Source organism: Marmota marmota, unplaced genomic scaffold (genome assembly GCF_001458135.2).
Source record: "Marmota marmota marmota unplaced genomic scaffold, marMar, whole genome shotgun sequence".
NCBI classification, from domain to species: Eukaryota; Metazoa; Chordata; class Mammalia; order Rodentia; family Sciuridae; genus Marmota; species Marmota marmota.
In genome coordinates this window covers 60781192-60806205 of record NW_026000026.1, presented here as the reverse complement: position 1 = coordinate 60806205, position 25014 = coordinate 60781192, and the positions used below count along the sequence as shown (strand labels likewise).

Here is a 25014-nt window from a genome sequence, read left to right as displayed (position 1 = left end):
GGGAGAGGAGGGGAGGGGAGGGGGGATAGTAGAGGATAGGAAAGGCAGCAGAACACAACAGACACTAGTATGGCATTATGTAAATCAATGGATGTGTAACCGATGTAATTCTGCAATCTGTATATGGGGTAAAAATGGGAGTTCATAACCCACTTGAATCAAAGTGTGAAATATGATATATCAAGAAATTTGTAATGTTTTGAACAACCAACAATAAAAAATTAAAAAAAAATAAAAATAAAATAAAAATAATAAAAATAAAAATAATATGATATAGAATAATATAAGAATATAGTATCAATATATGATACACAATAAAATATTAATAAATATTAATATAATATGTAATGTCTGTATTATTCTATTGTATATTATGTTATTATGTATAACATATAGTGGAATAAATATATATGCATTTGAGGTGATTCATTAGGTTGTAAAAAAAAAAAATTTTCAGCAACTGGAAATATATTCTCTAGCATTATGCAGAAAGGAAAGCAGGTTCTCAGGAAACTTAGAGGGAGGTTGAAGAGAATAAGGTGAGATGGATGCAGAGCTAGAACCCTAATGTGCCTGTGTCTGTGCTGTCTTAGTTGACTGGGTACCACAGCAACTACCATTCATGGGGTGGCTTACTTAGCAGAAATTGACACTCTCACATTTCTGAAGGCTGGAAATCCAAGATCTGGGTGTCAGCACAGCTGGGTTCTGCTGAGGGCTCTTCCTGACTTGCTGTTAGCAGCCTTCTCAGTGTGTGTTCATTCTGTCATTCCTTGTGGGGGGGGGGGTTGGGGTGTGGTTAGGGGGCATGTAGAGAAAGAGAAAGAAACAATCTTTTCCTCTGCTTTTAAGGCCACCAATCCTACAAGATTAAGTCCCCAACTGAGTGACCTCATTTAACCCTCATTACCTTCTAAAACCTAGATCTCCAAATAGTCACATTGCAGGTTAGGACTTCAACATACTAACTTGGGGAGGGGAAAACAAAATTCAGTACATAGCATCTTCTTTCATAAAATGGGTGACAACTTTTTCACGTCTCTCCTGCCTGACAACATGACACAACTCTGTTCCTATATGTCAACATTTCAATTTGAGGAAATTAGTACTTCAGATAAATAAAAAACAAATATTACACAATTTAATATTATTTCTCATTTCTCATCGATGATTTAAGAGATTAGACAATCATGCTAAGTCAAATAAGCCAATCCCCAAAATACCAAAGATCGAATGTTCTCTCTGATATGTGGATTTTAACCCACAACAAACAGGGAGAGGGAAAAAACAGAAATACTGTGGATTAGATAAAGGGGAATGAAGGGAAAGAAGGGGTAAAAGAAATAGGAAAGACAGTGTAATGAATCTGACACAACTTTCCTATGTGCACATATGAACACACCACCAGTGAATCTCCACATCATATACAACCATAAGACTGGAATCCTAATTAGAATAAGATATATTCCATGTTTGTATAAATGTATCAAAATAGTTTTGGCTGTCATGTATAACTAAAAAGAACAAAAAAAATTTTAATATTAACAGCATAAAAATTGAACATGATACAGTTCACATTTTCTCGACATTAAAGTTTAAATTCAAAGACACAAACACAAAGGTGCTAAGTTATCACACAGTGACCTTCCATACACATTTGTCATCAGTTGTTCCAATCAGGCTGCTTGCATAGTCTTCTTATAACAAAATTCCTAAGTGAAAAACTACAGACTCATATTCATTAAAGCTAATGGATTTCTAGGACTGAGGATATAATTGAGTGGTAGAGCATGTGCCTAGAGACCCTGGGTTCAATCCCCCACACTACAAGGAAAAGAAAAAAAATATTTAATATTAATGTTTTTCTAGAGAGAAAATGATTTGATCTGAGTTCAACACTTCCTTTGCAGTCCAGTTTGATCGAAAGCCTGCCTTTTGAACTGTGAGAAACAAATAATCCAGTCAATGACTGGGTGAGGTGAATATGGTTCAATTCAGGCTTAAGAAAAAAGCTTGTTCACTAAAAATGAAAAATCATGTGGAGTTATGTAAATTCAGAAATAAGGAACTGAGGGTGGCAAATACAGTTTTGGAGGAAATTGCTACCTAATTACAACTTGCCTAGAAATGGGAAGAGATGCACAAAACCCACGAAGTTTTAGACAACATAATTGTTTAGTCAAAAAGAAGAAAAAATTCTAGCAAAGAGTACACACTACAGATCAAGTAGAAAATGCTTTAGAGTAGGTTTTAGAGACAAAGGCCAAAGACTTGGGGTTCACATTACTCCACCCGATAATTTGAGAGGTGACAGTGAAGTATCCATCAAACTTCTCCTCAGCCTCCCCCGCCCCATAACCACCTTCTTTGGCTAAGTCAGGCAGTACCTCTTTTGGACCCAGAGCACCCAGGGTAGATACCTTTATTATAACCTTTATTCATTGCTGATGGTATTTCTCAAAATATGATTCTCACACTTTCTGCATAATACAAACCTCCATTATTCTTCAACACCCCCAATCCCTATGTGCTTATGTAAAATGCATACTCTGGGCAGAAAATGTAGCTCAGTAATAGATCACTTACCTAACATCTGTGAGGTCCTGAGCTCAATCCCCAATACTGGAAAAAAAAGAAAGAAAGAAAACATGCTGATTCTTCACCAGATTTAAAAAACATACCTCTTTAGAGTGAGCTCAAGAATCTGCATTTTTAAAACCATCTGTTATGGTTTAGATGTGAGGTGTCCCTCAAAAGCTTATGTGTGAAACAATGCAAGGAAGGTTAGAGATGAAATGATTGGGTTATAAAAGACTAATCTGCTCAGTATGTTAAAGTCCCTGATAGGGATTAACTGGGTGATAATGTACGCAGGTAGGTTATAACTGGAAGAAGTGGGTCATTGGGGGCATGCCTGTGGGCTATAAATTTTGTCCGTGGTGAGGGGAATCTCTCTTTAATTCTTGATGGCCATGTTCTAAGCCACTTCCCTTCACCATACTCTTCCACCTTTATGTCCTGCCTCATCTCAGGCCCCGAGGAATAGAATCGGCCATCTATAGACTGAGACCTCTGAAACAGTGAACCCCAAAATGAACTTATTTTAATAAACAGTTCTTAATAAACAAGAATAAAATTATTCTTGTCAAGTCTTTGGTCACAGCATTGAAAAAGCAAACTAAAACACCATTCACCTGATTATTCTGCACATTAAAGTTTGAGAATTGCTGCTATATGTTAATCGTTATTTTGTCCAATCAAACCATGAACACATTTGATGATGAGCACTATGACTAATCCACCTCTTTATTGCAACAACAAGCTCAAGCAGGCTCCCAATAAATATGAGTTGACTAACACCTGGGGAAATACTACTGCATAAGCAGAAGGTAAAAAGCAGAGCTCACACAATGACTGGCTGAATCCAAAGAACGGCATTAGATCTTAACTTCGCCCGCGCAGCTGGAGTCAAGATGGAGGAGTATGTGAGAGAGCCTTGCCCCTGGCAAATTGTGGATGACTGTGGTGGGGCCTTTACGATGGGTACCATAGGTGGTGGTATCTTTCAAGCAATCAAAGGTTTTCAAAATTCTCCAGTGGGAGTAAACCACAGACTATGAGGGAGTTTGACAGCTATTAGAACCAGGGCTCCACAATTGGGAGGCAGTTTTGCGGTTTGGGGAGGCCTGTTCTCTATGATTGACTGTAGTATGGTTCAAGTCAGAGGAAAAGAAGATCCCTGGAACTCCATCACTAGTGGTGCCTTAACAGGAGCTATACTGGCAACAAGAAATGGTCCAGTGGCCATGGTTGGGTCAGCTGCAATGGGTGGCATTCTCCTAGCTTTAATTGAAGGAGCTGGCATCTTGTTGACAAGATTTGCCTCTACACAGTTTCCCAATGGTCCACAGTTTGCTGAAGACCCCTCCAAGTTGCTTTCCACCCAGTTACCATCCTCACCTTTTGGAGACTATCGACAATATCAGTAGAACTTTTTTCCCAGGATTTCTTTAACAGAATGAGCTGTAGTTCAAGAAAGATTTCAGAAGATCAAGTTGCAGTCTGTTTTTAAAACCATAGGTGGAACAACTGTGGCCAAATAGGCTATGCAGAGACATTTAGCACTTTTTTCTATTTAAAGGAACATGGAGGGGGGGAATAAAAGATGCCATATTTATGAATTCACACTCAGATTGCATTTGTGATCAAAATAAATATCTAATGTCCTTAAAAGAAAATATAATAAGTGCTTAGAAGATGAAGGACCAAAGGGCAAATAACAGTGGAACATGACCATCATTTCCTTAGTGACTTCTCTGCCTGTTTTTTTGTGTTCTATTATTCAAACAATAAAAAGCTCCTGGAACTTAAAAAAAAAAAAATCAAGATCAAATAAGTTGGGAAAAAAATATTTTTTGGTGTTTATTCTGAATGGACTCAATAATCCAGAAAATTTTACTAACTTCACTCTTTGAAAAATCAAATAAGGGCTAGTTGAAACCCAAAAAAGCCCTGTAACTTGAGTGCAATGACTCAGAAAGAGACAGTGGTGAGACATCAGATGCCAGAAAAGATCAGGAGGAGATGGCTACTGAAGAAGCCAGGAATATCCTCATTCTAGGATTTCTACACAGATGGAGATTGAAGAAAGGGGTTTGCTGCTGAAATCCAGATTGGGATAAAGAAAGAATGAGAATCAAGGTGTCAAAATGAACCATCTAGGAGCCACACAGTAAGCCACACACCAGAGGGTCACCCAGGCAACTGGTTCATTTCTACCCTGCAGTCTACTTTTTGAAAACACTTGAAAAAGTGGATATTAGGATTGGAGGAGATTTTTCTAGAAGGAAAAGCACTGAGATTCCAGTTGGTCAGTTGGAAATTTAAAGGTCACTAGTGAAATTTTGATTTAAATATGCAAAATCTTGCCTTAGTATGAAATATCTTGGAAATAGGATTAGACTTGGCAACTTCTTTCTGTTTTGCCACAGAACACATTCAGGCTTGTCGAAGCAAAATATATTACCTGCCCAAGGAGATAGGCTGCAAAATGTAATATAAATGCTAGGTTTTGACCAGATTTGGTGTAAGGGTCAATCTAATTATGATAATAACATCAAAACATTAACAGGCTATATTTCAAATTGGAGTTCTGGGGAAAACATGTTTGAACTCACTTCTGGCTATTTGTCTTAAGATGTACAGGTGGAGAATTTCTTTACAAAAGAAAAGGTTATCAGCCTCAGATACATTCTATCTATGATGAAGATTAAACCCAAGAGCAAAAGGGAGCTGAGAGCTGAGGAACAGTTCAGAATGGAAATAGCTAGGTAGATACCTCCGATCTAGGTAACTAAGAGCTCCTGAAGAAAACTACTACCAGGCCAGCTGATGGCCAGCATTTCTTTCCATGTGTCTATTCTGCTCCTGCTCATAATTCCATAAAAGCCATTCTCTTCATATATCTCTGACTCTCCACTTTTCCTTTCACCTTTTATTGCTTATTATTTATTTGTTTGTTTGTTTTGCAGCCCTCGGGATTGAACGCAAGGGCACCTTTCCATTGAGCTATATCTCCAGTACTTTTCTATTTTGTTTTTGTTTTTGTTTTTTTTGAGAGAGAGTCTCACTAAATTGCCAAGGATGACCTTGAACATATGATCCTCTTCTCTATACATTACTGCACCCAGCTCCCTATCACTTTTACCTGTTAACATTCCCAAAAAAAAACAAGATGGCTTTTTGCTTCTCTTCTTTCCACCCCCAAGAAAGGAACTTACCCACACCCATCCCTACTTTCTTTCCCTCCTATTGATGGGAGGGTAGGGAAGCTTCCCTACCCCATCCAGGTTTAAACCTTCCACTCAGCCTGGAAGTCTTTTTCTTTCTCAGCTATTTGGACACACAGCTTTGGTTATTACTCTTTCTTTCTTTTATTATTAAATTATTTATTTATTCTAATTGCTTATATATGATGGCAGAATGTAATTCATTTCATATTACACATACAGAGCACAATTTTTCAAGTCACTTGTTGTACACAAAGTATTTTCACACTATTCATTTCTTTAAAAATGTACTTAGGGTAATGATGTCTAACTCATTCCACCATCTTTCCTACCTCTGTCCCTCCTCCTTTCCCCTCCCTCCCCTTAGTATAAAGTTCCTCCATTCTTCCCATGCTCCCCCTGCCCCATCACCATTATGAGTCAGCATCCTCATATCAAAGAAAACATTTGGCCTTGGTTTTTTGGAATTGGCTTACCTCACTTAGCATTATGTTCTCCAACTTCATCCATTTACCTGCAAATACCATGATTTTATTCTCTTTTAATGCTGAGTAATATTCTAATGTGTATATATATACCAAAATTTCCCTATCCATTCATCTACTGAAGGGCATCTGGGTTGATTCTACAATTTGGCTATTGTGAATTTTGTTGCTATAAACATTGATGTGGCTGTGTCCCTGTAATATGCAGTTTTTAAGTCTTTTGAGTATAGACCTAGGAGTGGGATAGCTGGGTCAAATGGAGGTTCCATTCCCAGGTTTCCAAGAATTCTCCATACTGCTTTCCATATTGGCTGTACCAATTTGCAGTCTCACCAACAGTGTATGAGTGTGCCTTTCCCCCACATCTTCACCAACACTTATTGTTGTTTGTATTCTTGATAGCTGCCATTCTGACTAGAGTGAGATGGTATCTTAGAGTAGTTTTGATTTACATTTCTCTAATTGCTAGAGATGTTGAACATTTTTTCATATATTTGTTGATTGATTGTATATCCTCTTCTGAGAAGTGTCTGTTCAGTTCCTTGGCCCATTTATTGACTGGGTTATTTGGGTTTTTTTGGTGTTAAGGTTTTTGAGTGCTTTTAATACCCTAGAGATTAGTGCTCTATCTGATGTGCTTATGGTGAAGATTTGCTCCCATTTTGTAGGTTTTCTATTCACCTCACTGATTGTTTCTTTTGCTGAAAAGAAGCTTTTTAGTTTGAATCCATCCAATTTATTGATTCTTGGTTTTAATTCTTGTGCTGCAGGAGTCTTATTAAGGAAATTTATGCCTAATCTGACCTGGTGGAGATTTGGGCCTACTTTTTCTTCCATTAGGTGCAAGGTCTCTGGTTTAATTCCTAGGTTCTTGATCCACTTTGAGTTGAGTTTTGTGCATGGTGAGAGATAGAGGTTTAATTTCATTTTGTTACATGTGGATTTCCAGTTTTCCCAGCACCACTTGGTGAAGAAGCTATCTTTTCTCCAAAATATGTTTTTGTCGTCTTTGTCTAATATGAAATAATTGTAATTATGTGGGTTTGTCTCTGTGTCCTCTATTTTGTATCATTGGCCTACAGGTCTATTTTGGTGCTAATACCTTGCTGTTTTTGTTACTATTGTTCTGTAGTATAGTTTAAGGTCTGGAATAGTAATGCCACTAGCTTCACTCTTCTTGCTAAGGATTGCTTTGGCTATTCTGGGTCTCTTGTTTTTCCAGATGAATTTCATGAGTGCTTTTTCTGTTTCTATGAGGAATGTCATTGGGATTTGGGTTGGGATTGCATTGAATCTGCATAATACTTTTGGCAGTATAGTCATCTTGACAGTATTAAGTTTGCCTATCTAAGAACAAGGTAAATTTTTCCATCTTCTAAAGTTTTCCTTAATTTCTTTCTTTAACCTTCTGTAGTTTTCATTGTAGAGGTCTTTCACCTCTTTGGTTATTACTCTTTCTACTTCTGTTCATTTCATCAGTTACCAAGGCTTATGCCCCAAATAGATTTGAGTCATTTTGATCTTAAAAAACAAAGTCTAACCTCAACCCATTCTAACCAGACTTCTTTAGAGAACAATTTGGACTCATTGTATCCACATTCTAACCTCCTGTTTGCTCCTTCTCAGTGATATAATCTAACTTCACCACAACTGATCTCACCAGGGTTTCTGCTCACTGCTTAGCCCTGACCTCACTTGAACTCTGGGGAGCACCCAACAGAGCTGTGACACGCCTCTCTTATGTTCTTTCTTCCTCTCTCTTAAAGGAAATTTTCACTTCCCTGTCTCTCTGTCTTCTTCAGTTCTTCCTCATAGTCCTAATCTTGGTCAACTTAACACTCAATCCACCCTCTCAGAGTCTCATCTACATTACCATATGAATAAATTCCAAGAACTTCCCACCTCCAGTGCAAAATCTTCTCCCGAGTTCCAAAACCGTATGTCCAACTGTCTGTGTGACATCTCAGACTCAGTCTGACCAAACCTGAAATAACCGTCTCTGGCTATCTCCCACTCAACCCAAATCTAGTCCTTTTCCCAGATTCTTTCCCTTGATTAACAGCTGTTAGAGTCTGTAAACAAGTCAAAATAACACCTGGCATTTTGCCAGGGGAATGTTAGAGTTCGTAAACAAGTCTGGATGGTGCCTGGCAAAATGTCAGAGGGAGTGGTTTGAGAAGTAACAAAACCGAGCCATTAAGTGTAGAGATTCCTGATTGGTTGACTGATGTATCTAGTTTATGCTAATTAGATAAGCTGTGTGGAATGTATAAATACTGCTCCTGTCCTGCAATAAACGGCTTCCACTCTTGCTGTATCAACGTACACAAGTTATTCGTCACCCCCCCGATTATTCTGCTGCAGCTGTACTCCGGCAAACAGCATAGTCATCATCCTGATCACACAAACAGGAACTTATTGCTTGATTGTGTTTGTTTGTTTGTTTTTCAGAAATACTATTCCCGCTTCCCCAATCCCCACATGCAATACCAGAATCAGTTTGACCAATTTCTACATGGAGTTAAGCAACACTTTATATGTTTTATCTGCTGATCTTCAGGTTAATGCTTGGTTTCTCTGTTCATTTACCTGTCATTATATTAGTTATTTTTGAGAAGAATACAATATGTTCATTAAAGTAAACAGATTGAAGTTAAATATCCATTAGTTTAGCAATATGAACATAGTATATGAATCCTATAGAACTGTGGAAGTAATACATGTGATGGAGTTCTCAAGTTATTGGGTATATTCTTGAAAACTTGAATTACTACATTTTTATATAATAAATCATAACTTCTCTAACTGTATAAATTAGGAACAACATTTTCCCCTAGTTCTTATTCTGAAAATTATTAATCTTGTAGAAAAAAAAGAAAGAATTGTACAGTGAATTCCCATGTACATAACATCTACATTTTACAGCTAGTATTTGTGCTATCTTTTCTTTATTACCTATCAATCCATTTGGCTTTCTATAAAACAATCTCATTTCAAAATAGGATACAGACATCAGTGCACTTCATCCCTCTATACTTGAGCATGCCTATCATTAACTGGTTACTTGGGGTAAAGGAATTTACATATAGTGAAATCCACAAACCTTAATGCGTCATTCAAAGAGCTGCTCATTCTTGACACTTCCTTCTCCCTCCTCAGTCACTTTCTATGTTGCTCAATCCCTTCTCTTTTCCTCCAGCACCACAGCTGTAATTCAGAGCTTTGTCGCTTCTCACCTTCTCACGTCATGCAGTCTTTTCTATTTTCATTCATTCCCACAGCACTGTCAGGGTGATTTTTCTAAACCACAAATCTTATTCATTTCCTGTTTAAATTCCTCTCTAAAGTTATTGCCCAAACATTCTGGGAAAACCTACATATAAAACCCATCTTCTGGGGCTGGAGATGTAGCTCAGTGGTAGAGTGCTTGCCTACCACACGTGAGGCACTGGGCTCAATCCTCAGTACCATACAAAAATAAATAAATAAATAAAGGTATTGTGTTCATATACAACTAACAATTTTTTTTAAATCTCTGAGTATGATACATAAGGACGTGATCCTATATCTCTGACCTCATTTTCCACCACCTCCTTACCTTCCCTACCTCTGCCCTCACTTTCCCACTCAAATATTACTAAATATACAAAATCATTGGCACTATTTTGCATCCCCACCCCAGGATACTTTGAGTTCTTTTAGACGTGGTTCCTTCAGTCAGAAATGTCCGGCTTTCCTTTCACATTCTAGCTACCTCCTATTTACTGTTTCTTCAGATTTCACTTTTCCTGTGAGCCTAGCACCTCTACCCTCTACTGGGATTCCAGGCTTGTTCAGAGGCCCCCTTTAGAATCCCCAAAGATCATGTTCCGATGTTCTCTCCTAAGTTTTGCTCCAGTGTTTGTCAGTCATCCCAACCAGTCTGCATCTCCTTGAGGGCAGAGAGAAAATCCTGCTTCTCATCCCCTCTCTCTGGTCTCAGATGCACAAATGCTCATTAAATATTCATGGAAAGAAAAGACAGAAAGAAGGCAAGGGTATTTACTAGATGTTTGAGAATCTTGAAATTTCAAGGTCAGTAGTGGGATGATGTTAATTCAAGAAAACATTTAATATAAATTTAAAATGAAAGGGGGTACTCTTGCTTTTATAGGCACTTGCTTGAAACCTCAGACAAACCATAGGTGAAAATAAGACATAAACCCCTTTGTTTCTTTATTTTTTTTCCTTCTTTTTAATTGTGGCAAAATACATATGATGTGAAATTTACCTTCCTAGTCATTTTTAAATGTATATCTCAGTAATATTAAGTATGTTCACATTGTTGTAACGATTCACTTTTAATTGTATAAATATAGGGTTACAGCTATCTTTATTTATTTATTTATTTTTCAGTTTTCGGCAGACACAACATCTTTGTTTGTATGTGGTGGTGAGGATTGAACCTGGGCCGCATGCATGCCAGGCGAGCGCGCTACTGCTTGAGCCACATCCCCAGCCCTACAGCTATCTTTAAAAAAAAAAAAAAAAAAAAAGGACAAGTGGACAAGTAAAGGCATAAGGAAAGCTCTGACTCTCTTGACTCAAGGAGTCTATATTCCTGCTTAAATTACATGTAACAGCTATGCAGGTGCTGCCCTGAGGATGCACCACTAATTACCTGGCAACAGCTTCTAGAGCTGATGGCAGAACTATCAAATCACAGCACTCCAGGGTGTTTTCTTACAAAGGACAAGTGCATTGGACTATACTCCTGGTGTTAAAATACCCATGGGTTTTACACCTGACAGCAAGAGTCAGTCTACTTTAGATCTAACCCTGATTATCCAATTGGCTTTTTACCCTGGGTAATTTTAGGGCACTTAATTTAGAGCAGCCATAGAGATCTAAACTATACCTTTAATTAAACAGAACATCTCACACCTTACTCAGAAAATGAATCTTCATCCAGCCTTATATTTTTCTGGACTGTTCTATCTGGTACTCCTCCATAGCTGATGATTTACAAAAAAAAAAAAAAAAAAGAAAAAGAAAAGAAAGAAGGAAAAAAAGAAAGAAAGAAAATTGTAATATAGAAACAGTATCTGAAATCATACAGTTGGTGGATTTGTTGCATTCATTCTAACATGGTCATTTCATGGCACGGAGCAGGTCAACAGCCACATAGAAGCCAAGGAAGAGTGTGTTACCCAGCGAAGCACGTGTTGCCCCACAATATAAGCCCTGTGCTACACAAAAGACTTGGAAAATAAGTCAAAATGAATTAATCCATAGCCATTTATTGAAAGTCAAAAATGGGCTACCAATGTATTGGTATTATATTGTTAAAATTAGCATAATCAGCTCCCATATTTCACAAATGAAATTTTCAAACTAAGAAAATCTCATCAAAAGTAATATAAACCAGGAAGCAAAAAATGACAATATTTGCTTCTTCAAAGCTTGGCAAGATCATATACTGGTAGAAATACCTATAATTGACTACAGAGATAATCTCCTAAAATGAAAGAAACCAAAAGATTTGAGATAGTATTCAAAATTGGGTAATTGCCATGGTTAATTGATTGCTTTTCTTGGTATGGCTGATACTTTCACTTTTAATAATTAAACTGAACCTTTAAACCTCTCTTAAGCAAATAGTAGTATTTACTAGAAAGATATGTGGAGAATTCATTGAAGCCAAGTGCAGAAAATACACATGGGCCACACTAGGAATGGAAACAAGAAATTGGAGATAAGAACTATGGTTACACAGTTGCCCTAGGAGTGAAGAGGCTCCCATTTCTGTTTCTCTTGGGTTGTCTTTTTAATTTTCTCTTTCTTGTAGATAGGCTTTCTCTGCCTTAGAATGCACATGGTCCAAATACTATATTCTCAACCCTGTGTTTCTGTCCCTTCACACTCCATAGGGATGAAATAGAGCCTCTGAGATTTCAATTCTAATTCTTAAGTGGCAAAACTGACTAGGATAACTTAGGTCAAGTACCCACTCCCAAACATTTGTCACTTATGAATTTTCTAGAAGACTTTACACTATATTTTAGTTGTGTCTCCCAAAGTTGGAAACTTAATGCTTAATGCAATAGTGTTAAAAGGTAAGATTTTAAGAGGTGATTAAATCCTGAGGACTCTGCCCTCATAAGTGGATTAAAGTTTTCATCATAAGAATGATCTGTTATAACCAGAGTACATTTGCTATAAAAGCAAGTTCAGTTCCCTATTTTCTCTGTTCCTCTCTTGCTCTTTCACCTTTGCCATTGGTGAAGTAAGAACCTCACCAGATACACACACACACACACACACACACACACACACCACCCAATTTGGGGACTTCCCACTCTCCAGAACTTTAAGAACTAAATTTCTGTTCTTTACAAATTACCTGGTCTCAGGTACTCTGTTACAGCAGCACAGAGCAGACTAAGGCATCCTACTTTCTAGGATTACAGATGAGATAACATATTTTGTTTGTTTTACCCATTCGATTCTAAAAACACTTCAGCGCTTGCAATAGCAGTTTGATTCATCAAGTAACAAAATGAGTCACAGAAATGTGAAATAAGCCAGGCATGGTAGTTTACCCCTGTAATCCCCCAGCTTAGGAGGCTGGGGAGGATCAAAAATTCAAAGCCAACCTCAGTAATTTGATGAGGCCTTAAGCAATTTAAGGACTTTAAAACAGCATACTACTGAAGCAGCCACATCAATGTTTATAGCAACACAATTCACAATAGCTGAATTGTGGAACCAAACTAGATGCCCATCAGTAGATGAATGGATAAAGAAACTGTGGTATGGGCTGGGGATGTGGCTCAAGTAGTAGTGCGTTCGCCTGGCATGCATGAGGCACTGGGTTCGATCCTCAGCACCTAAAAATAAAATAAAGATGTGTCCACCTAAAGCTAAAAAATAAATATTAAAAAAGAAACTATGGTATATATATATATATATATATATATATATATATATATATATATATATATATATATANNGGAGCATGGGAGGAATGGAGAAACTGTGGATAGGGCAAAGGAGAGGGAGGAGAAGGAAGTGGGGCACGTGGTAGAAAAGATGGTGGAATGAGATGGACATCATTACCCTAGATACATGTATGAAGACACAAATGGTGAGACTCTACTTTGTGTACAGAGAAATGAAAAATCATGCTCCATTTGTGTACTATGAATGGAAATGCATTCTGCTATCATGTATAACAAGTTAGAACAAATTAATTAATTAAAAAGGAAAAAAGGCCTGAGGATGTGGCTCAGTATTTAAGTGCCCCAGGTTCAATCTCTGGTACCAAAAAAAAAAAAAGAAAGAAAGAAAGAAAGAAATGAAGGAAGAAAGAAAGAAAGAAAAGAAAAGGTGAAATGAGAATATTAAAATCAAATTCTTTTTAAAATATTTAATTGATATATAAAGATTGCACATATTCAAGGCACACTCAGTGATGATTTAATATATATATACATTGTGTAATAACTGTCAGATTAATTCCAGTTATGAGAGGAATAAGTTCTGAGAATCAAAGGGACAGCATAGGTGGTATTAGATGTGCTAATTAATCAGGACAACCTCTCCCATTTGTTCCTCTTCCTGGTCCCTGGTAACCACTGTTACACTCTGTTTCTATGAATTGACTTTCTATTGTTTGATTGTTTTAGATTCCACCTAGAAATAACATCATTTAGTATTTGTTTTTCTTTGTCAGGCTTATCTCTGTCAACATAATGTCCTATGGGTTCATCCATGTTTTACATATGAAGACAGATAGTAGATAATGAATATTAAAAATACTTGCATATTTTTATTTATCCATTATTTGTTGGCACTTACATTGCACCCATACCTTGGCTGTTGTAAATAATGTTTCAATGAACATAGGGGTGCACTAGGTGCAGATATTTCTTTGAGTTACTAATTTAATTTACTTTGGATATACACCCAGATGTGGAATTGTTGGATCATCTAGTATTTCACTTTTTAATTTTCTGATGAACCTCCATACCATTTTCCATAATTGTTGAACCATTAATAAAATTTATACTCCTAAGAAAAGTGTTCAGGATTCCCTTTTCTCCCCATGCTCATCAGCACTTGTTACCTCTTATCTTTTTATAAAGGCCTTCCTAACATATGTGATTGGATATTTCACCATGGTTTGATTTTTACTTCTCTGAGTATTTCTAATGCTGACAAGTTTTCAAATGCCTATTGGCCATTTGTACGTCTTCTTGGAAAAACATCTACTCAGATTCTTTACCCACTTTTTACCAAGTTATTTGTTTTTGCTATACAATTGTATGAGTCAATGCCAACTTTCTAAGTTACTAGGTCAATGTTGTCAGTTTTCATTCCACCCCAAACAAAAGCACATACACTTTGTTTGCAAGTGAAGAGTTTGGAGTACTTCTTAGGATATACAATTTCTGCTACGCTTTTTAATGATGCTGTTTTCCACAAGAGGTAAACTTATCTTGACTTACTGGAAAAATCCGTCTGTTCTCAGCAGCAGCAAAGGAGCCTATATCTGGAAAGCTAAGCAGTTATGGACTTCTAAGACTGTGGCTACACACAGATGGAGAGCAGAAACCACCATTTCTCACCACAGATGCTTTCTCTTAGAGAATAGAGCTGTGTGTGGTGACAAATGCTGGAATGCACCAAAGTACCAATTACTAACTATTTAAAGACCATACTATCTCCAGAATGGAGTACAGCTCACATGATGAAAAAGTTGATTCTGTTGCAGGAGTCAAGTATTTCCATACTCTCTGCAGAAAGCCTTTATAATCTGCATTAATCACAAGTTTCTTTGGGGAATTCTTGTCTAGGGATAAGCTTAAACCATTAATTAAGTCACTGTGTATGTGATACTAGAATTGTTTGCTCCATGTTTATAATACATACTTGTCTAATGGTCTCAATGAGGAGAATGGAATGCAGAGGCCCAAGTTGCCTGCCTCTGAAGAACTGGGGCTGTGGGTTGCTGCATTGCTAGGGACAGAATTGTGTTCCTTCTCAGAATTCACAGCTTGAAACTCTACATTAGCCAGATTTTCATTAGTATAACAAAATACTCAAGACATTTACTTAGGAAGAAAAGAGGTTTATTTAGCTTACAGTTTGGGAGCCTGAAAGTCCAAATGGAATGGCACATGTTCTGGCAAGGGCTCCCCCTTGTCTGCATAACTTCCATGTGTATTGCAATGGATAGAGCCTGAAAAATATCTTAAGTTTCTTTCTAAGGCAGCTCCTCCAATCACCCAAGGACCTGTTACAAGGTCCCTTCTATCAAAGGTTCTACCACTTCCCAATACTGCCACCCTGATGACCAAGCCTTTTAAATATAGACCGCTATGGGACACCCAAACCATATCCAAATCACAGTGAGTCCTAACCCCGGCATCTCAGGATGTCAGTGTAGTCAGAGAAATGGTCTTTAATGAGGCAATTAAGTTAAAATAAGGTCATTAGAGTGGACCTTAATCCAATCTGACTGACTGACGCACCTTTCTAAGAGAGGACATCTGGGCACACAAAGGGATTCCAAGGATGGTCAAGCCCAGAGAAAAGACCACGTGAGCCTACAGTGAGAAGGTGGACATCTGCAAGCCAAGGAGAAAGGTCTCAGAGGAATTCAGCATCTTGATCTTGGACTTTCAGCCTCTAGAACTGCAAGAAAATTAATTTCTCTTGTTTAAGCCTCTCATTCAATGGTATTTTATCATGGCAGCCCAGGGAAATAGTGTGTGCCTCCACAAGAGGCTTAAACCTTAGAAGATTTCTTAATCATTTTCTTCAGGGTGAGACATTCACAAATGTCACTGTATGTGACCACAACTTAACCTGTTTCTTATACTAGACATGGAGAGAGAAAGGATATGAGAAATTTTCTTTTGAAAAATCCTGCCTCACATCCCTGCCTCTCAGGGACCAAGCTGCCTTATGCAGCTGACTGGGATGAGTAGCAGCTGCCTCCTGTATATAAGATGCCCCTAGCTCCACACAGTTCCTGATAGTCCCTGTTGTCATGTACTTAACTGCTCTACTCACTTATAATATCTATGTGACCTCCACAAAACATTTGAAACCCAGAGCCCCTGAGATGGTCTGCTCAGACCAGGCTGCTGAAGCCTCAATACTTCCATCACTGGTGTGGAGACATTGATCAAGCTTCCCAGGGAGACTTGGCAGCAGCAGACCCATTAAAAACATTTCCTCTAAATCCAGTAGACATTGATTTTTTTGGATACACCTTGTGAGGACAAAACAGAGGCACAGGATCAAGGAAGCAATAATTCTTCTCTAGCTACTGCCATTACTGAAGCAGAGTTCACACACACACACACACACACACACACACACACACCCCACACACATACCAGAGAGGATAGAGTGATGTATATAGAGAGAGGATATCCTCACCTTTCCACTTCCTTATTAAAAAAAAAAAATTACAGGAGTTAAAGAAGGAAAATGATCATGTGCCCCAAAGGCAATACTGTGGTTTAATATAAATCAGGGCTTTTTAGTCAAGGGGTTGAAAAGATTAATCTTGTTCAGATAAGGTTTTTGGAAAGGTCGTCTTTTGCTGATTTGCAATGCCACCCAGCACCATATTAGTCCTCAGCTAATTTAAAGAAGTTACAAGCAATCAGGGAAGCACCTCCAGAGATACTCTGTTAGCTTTGGAAAAGCAGGGCAGGGAGCACCTTTTTAGAGAAAAAGTCAAGGGTGTGCTAAGGATGTCAGAGCTAGATAGCAAATAGTGTCTTTCTTGTTCTCTGCCTCTCCCTGTTCCTCTCTTCCTCTCCTTCTCACTTATTCTGATTCCCACTGTACTCTCATTTATTCATTCTCTCCTCCTAAAGCAGATTGAAAGGATTTTCACTGGAGGAGGGAGTCTACCCAACTGTTGACAGTTCAAGGGTGGTTGCTTTAGGAGGAGGCCTGTGAATTGACCAAAATAGACCCTGATTAGCAACACAGACTTTAAAGCAGATAGCCAGCATCTCAGCATTGATCTGGGCTTCCCTATAAACTAAAGATGCCAATGATTAATATGTTCAAATGACCAGATACTAATTTAATGACCTGCCTAGACAAAAGCTAAAACTAGCCTTCCCAGCAACCATACACATACATGCACACCACCAACAGCCAGCAACCCACCTCATTCCCTACACCACCGGCCAACACACACACACACACACACACACAGCAGTAACAACCACACACACTACCAACTGCCACTCACACCATCACAGAATTTCTTGTTCAGATTGACTGAGTATGAAAAAAACTGATATTTATTTCTCATAGTTCCAGGAAGTCCAAAGTGAGGATGCCAGCAGATCTGGTGATTAGTAAGGGCCCTCTTCTTAGTTTGCAGACAGCAAAGGGTCTAGTGTCTTTCTCTTCTTATAAGAATAGTAATACTATCATAATTGTTCTACCCTAAAACAATTACCTTCCAAAGGCCCTACTCCCTAATGCCATCCACTGGGAGTTCGAGTTTCAGCATATGAATTTTTGAGGGATGCAAACATGCAGTACATAATGCATACTAACAGCAAACTCACTCCCATGCTGCATGTCCCTACACACCCTATTTCAAAGATACTTTAAAAAATCTAATACAAAAATGTGGCCCTCATAAATGAGCAGAAAGGGATGTGGAAAAAAAAAACTAGCAAAATTATCTCTATTCTCTATCCTTCTTTTTGTTTTAGAATCTTCACTTCTGGTTTACAGTTAACCCAGATTTTAACATTGACTTTTGGAGGGAAATATCTAGTACCTTTGAGAATAGCCCTTTTCTCTCTTTCCCCATTTGCAAGGCCTAGTGCCTCCTGAGTATAAGCCAGTTTAGACAAGTCAGTCTGTCATAGAATTCTTGACTAGAATGTATCTAAGAAGCTGCATTTTATATAAATACCAGACCACATTCTCTTGCCCAAAGGTATTGAAATGATTTAGCATAAGGTAATTAGGCAGTTTGGGAAGGGTAAGAGACTGTGTGTATTGAGGAACTTGAGGGGTATGTTTATCTTTTTCCTAAATAAAATTTAGCTGTATTACCCTCATCTAATTTGGAAAGAAATTATCCCAAAGCAGTCAACCTGTAACTATATTAAGCTTGACATGCTAGCAGGTCATCTTGAGCCTTTCTTTACCCTCTTCTGCCAACTCTTTCCTTAGTTTGCTCATTATCTTCACCAGCATCTAGAGAGAAAGGTCATAGTGATATGTAAATCAATCCTTTTTGTTTTATCCTTGTAGCTCTGCAAAAAAGTGGGAGAAATAAACTGAAACAAAATGAGATCTAAGGATCACCTGAGGATTTTAATTCACTCTGTGCTCTTTGTCCCTTGTTCCCCAACTTCTACAGTTAATTTAGAGTTCCTTGTATAAAACTTCACCTGAGATAAATGTGTCTTTATTTCACCTTCCTTGGCTCTGTATGAGAACTGCTCCAATAAACAGCTTGGCAAATGAAAGTGAACAATAAGATCTACTGAACTGGTCTTGTAAACCAAACTATGATCTACACCACTTTCTTCTGCCAAGTTCCAGGTCATTCACTCTGAAGTTCTCAAAGTTCAATATCTGTGATAGTATTTTTAATGAAAGTGAATTATATTTGAATTGTATGTATGACTCTATAATCTATAATTTTGTATAGAGATTGTTGTCTGTAACCACTGATAAACTATTTGACATAAAGTTACCTAAGTTTTGTGAACTTCAGTAACCATATTTTTAATAGATTCATTGCTCACCTTCACAGTCACATGCTTGTGAGTCATACATATGAATTCTTCCAACTGTTCAAGAAGAATTTTAATACTCCATTGTTTGAGGGTGATTCATGATTAATGATTAATACAATCAACATAATTAATCATTAATTGATGATGAGTACAATCAGTACTATATGTATACTATATTTATATGTTGTATAAATGCAAACAAACAGAGTTTAATGTTAATTAAGGCTACCTTGCACTTATGCAACTAGACATTTGTTAGGAACATAATCAATTGAGCTGTATGGCGTAGAATATATTGGCTGCCAATTAACTTCTATAATATTTACTCCATTGTTCAAATACAAAGCATTCAAATTAATCACTACAGAATTTCCTGAGGCTGTGTTCCTTATTTCAATCAATATTTACCTTCTCTATATTGCAGCACTTAGAAAATTCTCTCAAGCTTGACCAAGCATATTGACTCTAATTAACCTACAATTTTAAAAAAGACAAAATGTTATCATTTCTTTAATATTGTAAGGCCACTAAGTCATGACTAATTGTTGTTGCTTGTGGTGTAATGATTCCACTCTAATTGGCATGGAGAAAATAGTTGATATTTTTTTCTTATCTATAGAAATAATCATAAGTCAAAAATGCATAATGGCTGAATTTAGGGGTACATAGAAAGGAGTTCCTACTATCTAAGAGTATGTTCTGATGCTGATGATTCTAGTAAGATTTGAGTCAGGGAGGGCTGGGGATATAGCTCAGTTGATAGAGTGCTTGCCTCACATGTACAAAGCCCTGGGTTCATTCCCAGGCACCACAAAAAAAAAAAAAAAAAGAATTGAGTCAGGGAAGGTTGACAGTTTTAAGCTAATAAATTTATTTCATGCACTAGATCAATGTCTGATGTCAGATTTGTCGGAGCGTTTTCTAAGTTCCAGATGCTATTCCAAGTGTTTTATATGAATTATCTCACTGGTGCCTCCAACAAGCCTCCTTGTGAAACTGAGACATATAGAGGTTGAGTAGTGTATTCAAGGTCACAGTGTTAGGTATTTAGAGGCAGAGACTGGATCGGAACTGAAGCATTCTTACTCCAGATCCCCTATTTTAAGCTAGTATGCTATACAGACTGCAAAATGAATTGTAAATCATATCTCTAAGCCATACCTGAAAATATTTTGAGTTACCTTCATAAAAACAAATTCCTACGATGCCACTAGACAGTTTTCTTCCTCTTCACTCTTTATTCACAAAGCACAGGGACATGCAAAAACATTTTTAATTTCCCAACTCTTCTCACAAGTAGAGTCCATTTTTAAAAATTTACCAGTATTAAGAAAACAATAGCAGATACAGGAGTGCAAAGATCTTTATGACACAGAATTTTCTTTCCCAAGAACATGGGATCTGCAAATAACTACTAGTCATTCAGCATAAGTTCTTTATTTGTGGTGTGTGTGTGTGTGTGTGTGTGTGTGTTGGGTCAGGGAAGGTTCCACATATATATGTGGAAGAAAGTCAAGATAAAGTTATTATTTCAGAATATATCGTATCACAGAGCCCAGAGGTCTAAGAAAGGTTTCTGAGTCACCACACTCATTTTCAGAAGCTCAGGAAGATTTGGCTCCTGATGTCAGAGATACAGTTCTCCAATAGATGGGTATTGAGTGCTATGGTATATTAGGCCTGGCTGGAGAAAGGGATAAAAACATGTTTACAGTCCAACATGGGAAGAACAGTGTAAAACCAAATCCTGACATTTCCAATTGCTAAAGAGATATATTTACAAAGTTTGGCGAGAAATGCAGAAGGAGTAATTATCTATCATGGAGGGAGGAGATTTTAGAAGTGGATTGAGAGGGCTTCATAGTGGGCCCAAGGTGAAGCAGAACACCGTGGCAGAAAGGTGGCAGTGGAGAAAAGCTGATCACCTACTGGTGACTGGTAGGCAGAAAAGGCAGGAGAAGAAGCCGCAGAGAAGATGAACCCTTCCAGGGCATAAGCCCAGTGTCCCACCTCCCCTAACCACACCCCATCTGCATATAGTTACCACCCAGTCAGTTTCTTCAAACTAGGATGGAGTGATTAGGTTACAACTCTCATAATCTAATCATTTTACCTCTGAGGATTTCTGCATGAACACAGGGGCTTTTAAGGGACACTTTATATCCAAACATAAAAGTTAGCATTTCAAGCAGTAGCCACAATGAAAATAAGATCTCACAGATGTTACCACACATGGATGCACATTCTGGGAGCTTTAATGTCTTCTCCATGGGTCTAGAACATCATGTAAGTGGTGGAGAGTCATCGGAATCAGATTGGAAAGGATACTGGAAAGATATTGAACAGGATGGTAAAAGTCTTATGATACTTTCTTCAGAGATTTGTCCTTGTCTTGGAAATACATCTGGCCTCTTACACAATGAAATATATGAGCAGTTTTTATTTCAAAGTTTACTTTAGGCCATGGTGAAGATACTGGAATGGAGTACAAATAAATTGGAATCAGGGCTGGGATTATGCCTCAGTGGTATATAGCATGTGCCTGGCAAGTGTGAGGCACTGGGTTCGATCCTCAGCACCACATAAAAATAAATAAAATAAAGGTATTGTGTCCACCTACAACTAAAAAAATATTTAAAAAAAGAAATTGGAATCAAGAGAGGTGAATCAGGAAGCTGCTACAATATCACAGATGAGAGATAAAGGGAAGGGCCTGAACTGAGGTGATGATGTAGGAATGGAAAGAAATGGATGGAATTCAGAAACAATTAAGAAGTAAAATCCAGCCTTGAATGTAGGTGGTCCAGAGGACAGAGCACTCAGGGAAGACATATAATTTTCCCCTTGGTCCATCATGTTGCAGGATTACCACCTTGTAGAAATGGAAAGCAAGGTGGGAGTTACAGTTAGCTAGTTCTTTGGGAAATGAAAAGGGAAAGGGAGTCAAGGAGTTTATAATCTTATTTTCTTACCCCCTGTATAACTCATGTCACCTGGCCCTTATCTTAGACATGCCTGTGCACACCCAAGTCTCACCAACTTATGCCTACAACTTAATATTTTTCAAAGCAATGCTGAGGACCTATAACACGCTACTCCCTCCAAACCCCTGAGCTATTCTTTGTTATTGATTTCAAATCTCCTGAAATGTGGTTTATCTCCCAGAAAACCATTTGAAATTGATCACTGGAAAACTATATCTCAAGCTGTCTTCACCCTGGATATTGGAGTTCAATAGCTACTCTTCCCAAATTCTAATCAATTCACATCTGCCTCTATAGACATTCCTGGATTGCACATATTCTCAATTTTATGTTTGTTATAAATTCTCTAATTTTAGATTTGCATGTGATCCAACATTATTCAAAAGTAGCTTCTCATTCAATGACTACTAAACTATAGTACAATACTGTGGGTAGGGAATGAGGGGAATCTTCAAATTTTTATTTGTATAAAGAATCTCTTGAGGCTGGGGTGTATATAGCTCAGTGGCAAAACACTTACCAAGCATGTGTGAGACCCTGAGTTTGATCCTCAGCACCATACACACACACACACACACACACACACACACACAAGAAAAGACTCTGTCGTAATAAATATTTGACATCTTAGAACAAAAAAGCACAAAAACTATGGGTTGGGTTGTGGCTCAGTGGCAGAGCATTTGTTTAGCTTATGTGAGGCACTGGGTTCGATCCTCAGCACCACATAAAAATAAATAAACAAAACAAAGGGTGTTTTTTTTTTAAAAAAAAAAAAGCACAAAAACTAATAAATGAGTTTTTGCACATTTTTAAACAAACTTTTATCACTAGTTGGAAATTGGTTAGCTACATTACAACATTGGTCTTGCTTGCTAGTGTGAAAGTAGCTAATACCTATGTTTGCACACACATTTTCTTCACAGTAGACAATTCAATTTCAGTGTATATTAGTTGACTTTACACAGAGTAGTAAATTGAATGGCACTGGGATAGTTTTAATAATAAAACTGTTGAAGGATTTTTCACTTCTTTGCTACTTCGTTAGTCATTGTTACTTAATAAAAAATATATAAGAACAATAGCACTTCTTATACTAAAATTTATTTCATTTGCTCTATTTTTTAAGAGTATTGATAGGGGCTGTGTTAAACACATGCAATCCCAGAGACTTGGGAGGGTGAGGCAGAAGGATCACAAGTTTTGGCCTTAGCAAGAGCCTGTCTCAAAATAAAAGATAAAAAGTCCAAGGATATATTTTAGTGGTAGAGCCCCTCTGTGTTCAATCCCTAGTACCATAAAAAAAAACAAGGCAAAAATAAATAAATAAATAAAAGTCTTAAGTAGGAAACAAGTATCTCCTTATAATAAATATAATTTGGAAAGTGTCACTTGTTTTCTTTTACTAAATTATTATTAGAGCTTTATCAGAATTAAGTAGTTGGGTTCATTTCAACAAACTACTTGTTTCCTTTTAATACAAACTTTTTTTTTAGTATATGGTTGAGCAATGCAAAACTTATCATCTTGTAGGTAAAAAGAAAAAAATCAAATGACATGTGAAAACTGGCTAGTAAGACAATATGTCACATAAATAAGAGAAAATATAAGTAATGGAACCAACAAGTGGGATCAGAAGATGGCATCAGTATAGACATTAGCATTAGGAAAACAAGACTAAATGGATAAAGGGGAGTTATTGATTCTTATGACACAGACTCAGGCAAATTGGTCTTTGGGCAAGATAGTTTGTGCTGTCACCAAGACTATGTGCCATTCTCAACAATGATCTCAGTTCCTCATTCTCACTAGCAGTCCTTAGTATTACTCCCTTATATAAACAAAAATGGCCAGCAGTTTGAGTCTATGCCCCTACATATGAGGCAAGAGTACCTATGTCCTAACCTTGCCAGAAAAGGTCCTAAACTCATTCTGATTGAACTAAATCAGACCAGCTGTGAACAAGTTCCTGCATCTGGGAAAATGGTGTTCCCCATATTGGACCAGATGAAGCCTAATTTATAGCTCTGGAACCAGTTATGGTGGCACCTTGACATATCCACATGGCTCTTAAATGGAAATCAGAGTGATTTGTTGGCATGAAAGAAAAAAATTTAGCAGGTAACCAATAGTAATCGTTGTAACTTGTTTTCCTCATGTCTTTTCTACATCTGTGAAATGAATTATATCAATGCTCAATCTATTCATCATCTCTTTGTTCTTGTATGTTTGTATATAACATAAATTCATTGTGATGCCCACCTAAGGAATCCACTGATAACTAAATCATGGTGACAAAATGATCAAGAATTTTAAAAAAAAATCCTGAATTTACATGAGAAGGTAGCCAATGATTCAAAGTCAAACAGGACTGTGTTTATTTTCAGTTCTGCCATTGCATCACCCCAAAGAAGTTACAGCCCACCGTACACCCCAGCTTCCTCTTTTGTAAATTGGATACAACAGGACATAACTCTAGCATCCTGTTGTAGAGGTGTGTGATGACAAAGACACCTGGCCAGTGGAGGTGCTCCAAAAAGCTCCTACAGGTGTTGCTTCTGCCTCACCATGACCCTCTGTGCCATCCCATCCCTAAACCAACAGAGAAGCCAGAGTCACAGATGGATGCGTGTTTAGGATAGGATGGCTCTAGAAATCAAACAATCAGCAGAGGCTGTGGTAGAATTTGATCATCTTTTAACTGTTCCAGGTTAGGATCAAGGTTCTCCCTTTTAAATGCCTCTTAGGAAGTGATATCATGGTTTAACCATTAACTGTCTGCAATATAAGGAATGTTACTTCCCCTTTCTGAAATCAGTTTCCTCATTTGAGAAAGTAGACATCCAATGTATCTACTTCACAGGTGTGAAAGAAAAAAACTACCTTTAAGACACACCCCATAAAACATAGCAAGTGCTTTCACTAGCATCACTAAATGTTTTACAAACACGTCCCACTAGGTAACCAGGGTAAACAT

The 25014-nt window shown here is 37.6% G+C and overlaps 1 protein-coding gene and 1 long non-coding RNA gene across 3 annotated transcripts in view; one reads left to right on the top strand and one right to left on the bottom strand.

Moving 5' to 3' along the window:
- LOC125619077 overlaps positions 1–9717 on the bottom strand; it is a 72550-nt gene extending 62833 nt beyond the window's left edge. For both annotated transcript variants that reach the window (XR_007350566.1, XR_007350567.1), the window contains exons 1-2: positions 9378–9717; positions 2587–2622 (exon numbers count right to left, since the gene is read on the bottom strand). This is a non-coding gene — a long non-coding RNA (uncharacterized LOC125619077). The remainder of the gene's footprint in view (positions 1–2586; positions 2623–9377) is intronic.
- On the top strand, positions 3437–4109 carry LOC107135464 (mitochondrial import inner membrane translocase subunit Tim17-A-like). Its single transcript, XM_048811556.1, is given in 1 exon segment — positions 3437–4109. A coding segment is annotated over 1 exon segment (516 nt). The 5' UTR covers positions 3437–3473; the 3' UTR covers positions 3990–4109.
- Positions 9718–25014: the final 15297 nt, after the last annotated feature.